Source organism: Alligator sinensis, unplaced genomic scaffold (assembly GCF_000455745.1).
Source record: "Alligator sinensis unplaced genomic scaffold, ASM45574v1 scaffold1530_1, whole genome shotgun sequence".
NCBI lineage: Eukaryota > Metazoa > Chordata > Crocodylia > Alligatoridae > Alligator > Alligator sinensis.
In genome coordinates this window covers 1,553-7,077 of record NW_005843280.1, presented here as the reverse complement: position 1 = coordinate 7,077, position 5,525 = coordinate 1,553, and the positions used below count along the sequence as shown (strand labels likewise).

Here is a 5,525-nt window from a genome sequence, read left to right as displayed (position 1 = left end):
AGATATTTTTGTTATAAAAAGATAAAAGGTACAAAAACCACCCCCTCAAACCCAAGATCCTGTCCCAAGCGTGGGAATCTGCTCATGCCCTGCGCCCGGGCCAGCTGTGCGCAGCCCCCCCCCCCCTTTGCCTGTGGAGGTGCTCCTAAATCATGATGGGGGGGGGCATGGGGCTGGGCAGGGTCTCAGCCTCATCGCTGCCTACTGCAAGAGGACCACCGCTCCTGCCCCCCGCCCCGGGAAGCAGAAGCTGGTGGGGGGTCTCAGGGCAGGGCAGCAGCCCTGGCACTCATAGCTCTGCCCTGCGCCCTCCAGGCAGGCCTTGCTTGCAGCAGGAGGAAGTGGAGCCCTCCTGCACCTGCCAGCCCCGCACCCTGTGCCATAGTCACCCCTGGCTGCGCAGGGAGCCCCGGATGTCTGCTTGGTGTAGTTGACAGCACACACAGCCATGCCTTTGTGGAGGAGCACCCGGCACAAGGTGCAGGGTGAGGACAGGTGTATGCAGGGCAGGGACCTTGAGCCAGACCTCAGGAGCTGGAAGCAGGACAAGGGTATAGGGGAGGAGGAGGGGGGGTAGTTGGGAGGCTTGGGGAGGCTCTCCCCACAGGAAGGTGGACCACTACAGCAACCAGAACTGTTTCCCATGACCTGAACGGGACACTGTCACTGACACAGCTCAGACATCACCCACATCCCACTCTTGGCAGGGGTGGGGTTCATGGATTCTCGAGAGACCCCCAGGTCATGCCCCTACTATAGAGGAAGGCAAAATGCCCCCCAGTCCGACCAGGGGAAAATCCTTTCCTGCTCCAGTATAGTGCCAGTCTGAGCATAAGCACAGGGGCAAGACCCTCCAGCCAGGCCCCTGCAGGGTTGGTCTCAGCAGGAGCATTGGCACAGCCCTGTCCCATTCCCAGCCTGGGCTGCAGCAGCACCCAGGGCCTCTGACGGAGGTGTAAACCCCCACACAGGGAGCAGAAAGGGCAGAGGGTGGGAGAGCAGGGGGGTGTGCAGGACACAAGCAGCTAAGCCCAGAAGCTGGGCAGTAGGCCCAGAGCTGAGACCTGCCATGGCAAGTGCTGAAGCCCAGAGCAGGCTGACAGCAGGACTGCCAGGGCTGGATGCTGCAGGGCTCAGGGGTCCAGCCCATATGGAAGCAGCTCCTAGCCCTGCCCTTCTGCCTGAGCCACAGTCAGGGCAGGATGGGTCCCCAGGCTCCTGCTGTGCACGCGCCAACCACATCCCACCCCAGCAGCAGCTGCAGCACAGCTGGGTAGTGCCCTGCTCACAGTACTACTCTTGGGGCCACAGGGATCCCTGGCCCAACTTCCCCGCCACCCCATGCCCATCAGCCCACAGCCCAACAGGGCAGTGATACCCAGCCCAGGGTCCACTTCAGCTCAACCCCCTGCTGCCCTCGTGGCCATGGCACTGCCAGCCTGGGACTGCACTGGCCTTCTCCCCAGCTGCGTGGGGCTGGGTGGGGGCCAGAGCCCAGAGGAGAGGTGCTGCCTCATTAGGGGTTCTTCACTGCAGGCACCCCCACTTTGCTCTCACAGGCACCAGGCGCACACACCACCGGTGGCATCCGGCTTGCGGTTGGTCTCTCTTTATTGGTATCAAAGCCTACAGCTGATGCAGTCACGCTCTCTAGCCCCCACCCCTGCACCTGGCTCTACTTCTGTAACCCCCTCCCTCAGCCCCATGCAAACCTGGGAGCAGCCTCCCTCATGGGGTACTGGGGGGAGGCAACACCCCCCACCCCCAACTGCATCCAGCCTGCAAACACCAGGCAAGCAGCAACCCCCACTTCAGCTGGGGCTCAGCCCTTGCCACCCCCCCCCCACCCCCCTTTGCTTCTCATTCAGTCATTTGTCCCTCGCTGACCACCCACCCCCTGCCAGCCCTGGCCCCGGGCTGCCCTGCCTCTTCTAGTCCCCGTGGCTATGCTGGGGGTTGCCCCTGCTGCCATTCTGCTGGGTGATGGGGCAGGGAGGCAGCCCTTTGGCCTCTGGCTGGGGCAAGTGCAGGGAGCCCTGCCCACCTGAGCACGTCTGGGGCTGGGGAGAGGGGACCGTAGCCCCCATCAGTGTGGAGAGGAGCACTCTGGCATGCTGGGGGCAACAGAGCAAGCCTGGGGATAACCCTGCCATGTCCAGGCACCGGGACAGTCAGTTCAAGGTGTCCCTCAAGGAGAGGCAACACCATTGCCCCACTGCAGGCTTGGGGTCAGGTCGAGCTCGCAGGCAGTGCTCTGGCTGCGCAGTGGAGGCAGGGTCGCACCAGTCCCTGGCGCTCACATTCCCTAGCTGCTCCCAGGCAAGGGGCCCCAAGTGCCACCTCCAGGCCCAGATCCCAAGGCGGAGTGTAGCGGAAACAGCTGAAGTCCAGGCCCCCAGCGCCCAGGGGAGGGGGGTGGCTCTGGGACAAGCGCTGCAGGGCCTCAGGATCCCAGCTGTGTGGTCGTCCCACTCCGTAGGCCTGTGGGGAGGCAGAGGCTGGTGGTGAGCGTGCACCTGGCTACCCCATCCCACCCAGCCCCCTTCTCCCGCCAGAGCTGGGAGAAGCATCTCTCTGCAGTGAACACCAAGAAGTGCAGTTCCTGCTTGGGAGAGGGATCAAACCACTGCTTACAGTGGAGCTCAGGGAAGGCTTCCACTGGCCTGCGCTGCACCTCTGCCCAGGCTCTGCCTGCTCCCTCCTTCCCCACCAACACAGAGGCAGCCATTGGGAATGGGATGATGCCGCACCCCTACAACCCAACCCCTCTGGGGCAGGGCCCTGTCAGGCCAGGCAGCGCGGGGCTGGGGGCAGCTGCACTCACACAGCAGGAAGCGACGCAGGTTCTGAGCGGAGCCTCCTGACAGCAGGTAGGCCCAGACGGCCGTGGCGACCATCAGCAGGTAGGCAGGGACCAGGCTGCCCACGTACAGTGGGTTGAAGAAGGTCTGGGCAGGAGGAGAGGGGAGGAATGAGGGCAGGTGCTCAGGAAAGCAGCAGGGTCCCCAGGCATCCTGGGAGACTGTCCCAAGCAGCAGGCTGGGCCCCATACCCTGCCAGAGCACCTGGAGCAGGGTCGAGACAGCAGCATCTTGCCCTCTGGCTTCACTGTTTGGATGTGACAGAGGACCCTCGGTGCTCGTACAGGGCCCTGGGGCCACAGGGAAACCCCTGGTTTCCTGGGGAGAGAGAGCCTCCTGTGCTAGGCTGGCACCTGCACACCAGGTGCCTCAGCTCCTGGGTGAATCCCTAGCAAACTGTCCCCCCCCCCTTGGCATGTCCCTGCCCCTGGCCAGGCCAGTCAAGGGTTGCATCAGGCTGGAAAGCAACCCCCGCAAGCAGCTCCTGCCCTCCCTCACCACCCAGGACTCACCAGCCCCGAGACAAGGAGGTGCGTGAGGACGACAGCCACAATCTCCCACCAGTGCCGGGTCTCACAGCCATGGAAGAAGAGGATCCCCCAGAAGGTGTGAAGGAAAATCAGCACCATGGTCATGAAGGCTGCAGGGGGTAGGGGCACGAAGGAGAGTCAGTGTAGGGCACAAGCAGCCATCACCCGGTGCCCCCAGGCAAGGCAGGGCCAGGGAGAGCAGACACAGGCTGGGAAGAGCTGCAGGGCAGGCCATGGGGAGCCTGCAGGGAGGTGGCAGGAGGGGTGGTGGGGAGGGAGGGGGCAAACAGCTGGGGAGCATGGTGGTGAGAGCAAGGGCTGGTGTGTGAGCAGGATGTTAGTGTGAGACACAGGCAGAAGGAAGTGGCACTAGGCTGCAGGCAGGCAGCATGGGCAAGCAGAGGAAGGGGCAGGGTGGCTGGGGGGTGAAGAGAGGGCAGCAAACAGGGTGAGCTGCTGTGAGAAAAGCAGCTCAGTGGGGCTGCTGCAAGGAGGCTTCTCTGGAAGAACAGGAGGCCCAGACAGAGGCAGGGTCAGCAGCTGTGACCTGCATAGGATATGCCATGGTCCTGCTCCTCATGGAGGACCAAGACCACTTCATCTGTACCAGGTGTAAGACGGTGCCTGCCCTGGTGGGAAAGATGGAAAGGTTGGAAGCATGGGGATCCACACTGCATTGCATCAGGGAACCTGTCTGGGTGGCCTATAATAAATCCCCACCATTACATTGGTGCCGCATCTTTCATCTTCACCCTGATGCATTTTGCTTTGCCATCTTCTTCCTCCTGAACCAGGGAACAAGTGTATCTGTGTCTGACACAAAGTGACACCACCGTTTCTCTCAACCCAGTCACTCATCTGGTTAAAGGCCTACAGAAAAAACCTTATGTGGACCAATTGGGAGACCTGAACCTCTTCAGCCTCCGCAAGAGGAGGCTGTCAATATCTTCATTGGTGACTTCGATTAAGAAGTAGAAAGCACTCTGTCCAAGTTTGCAGACTACACCAAACTATGGGGTGAGGTAAACAAACTAGAGGGCAGGGAGCAAATCCAGGTGGATTTGGATAGGCTGGGGAAGTGGGCAGAACAAAGACAAGTACCATGTGTTGCACCTAGGGAGGAAGAATCATCAACACACAGATAGCCTGGGAGGGACCACTCTAAGTAGCACAACTGCAGAAAGGGATCTCGGAGTCATAGTCGACTCCAAAATGAACATGAATCACCTATGCGATGAAATAATAAGTAAAGCTAACTGCACTCTTTCTTGCATAAGTAGGTGCATCACAAACAGGCCTAAGGAGGTGATACTTCCCCTCTATGCGGCATTGGTCAGGCTGCAGCTGGTGTACTGCGTCCAGTTTTGGGCACTGCACTTCAAGAGTGATGTAGATAACCTGGAAAGGATTCAGAGGAGGGCCACCCATCTGGTTAAAGTCCTGCAGGAAAAACCCTATGAGGACCAATTGAGGGACCTGAATCTCTTCAACCTCTGCAAAACAAGGCTGAGAGGTGATCTTGTGGCCATCTACAAACTCATCAGGGGGCAACAGCAGGATATAGGGGATATGATGTTTACCAGGGCACCCATCAGGGTAACTAGAAACAATGGCCACAAATTGAAGGAGAGCAAATTTAGACTGGACATCAGGGAAAAAGTTCTTTACAGTGAGGGTTGCCAAAATATGGAATACACTTCTAAAGGAGGTGGTGCTATCCCCTTCCTTGGAGGTATTTAAGAGGAGATTGGACAAACACCTGGCTGGAGTCATCTGGCTGGAGTCACTCTTTCCTGCCCAGGGCAGGGGGTTGAACTCGATGATCTAATAAGTCACTTCCGATCCTAACATCTATGAAATGATGAAACTATGAAGATGGAACTGCTAAACAGCTACTTTGCCTCAGTCTTCACAAAAAAAAAAAGCTGAAGCCAGAGACCTAATAGGGATTGTCTAGGTAAGGAAGAGACAAGCTGAGGAAGGAGATAACAGAAGAGACAGTCAGAAAGCTTTTGATGGGTCTGAGCGAATTCAAATCAGCAGGGCCGGATAAGCCTCATTCCAGGGTACTGAAGGAACTGGCAGAGATCTTGGATCTGGCAATTATCTTCATGAAGTTGTGGGAGATGGGCCA

General features: G+C 58.9%; 1 protein-coding gene across 7 annotated transcripts in view; it reads left to right on the top strand.

The window, feature by feature from the left end:
- CA9 (carbonic anhydrase 9) overlaps window positions 1-4,265 on the top strand; it is a 13,688-nt gene extending 9,423 nt beyond the window's left edge. For 2 of the 7 annotated variants that reach the window (XM_025194715.1, XM_025194716.1), the window contains one exon: window positions 3,367-4,264. In XM_025194715.1, coding sequence (XP_025050500.1) covers window positions 3,367-3,514 — 148 coding nt within the window. In that variant the 3' untranslated portion in view covers window positions 3,515-4,264. Of the gene's footprint in view, window positions 1-3,366 lie in introns of all 7 variants that reach the window. The other 5 variants (XM_025194714.1, XM_025194718.1, XM_025194720.1 and 2 more) reach the window with 5 other exon arrangements.
- Window positions 4,266-5,525: the final 1,260 nt, after the last annotated feature.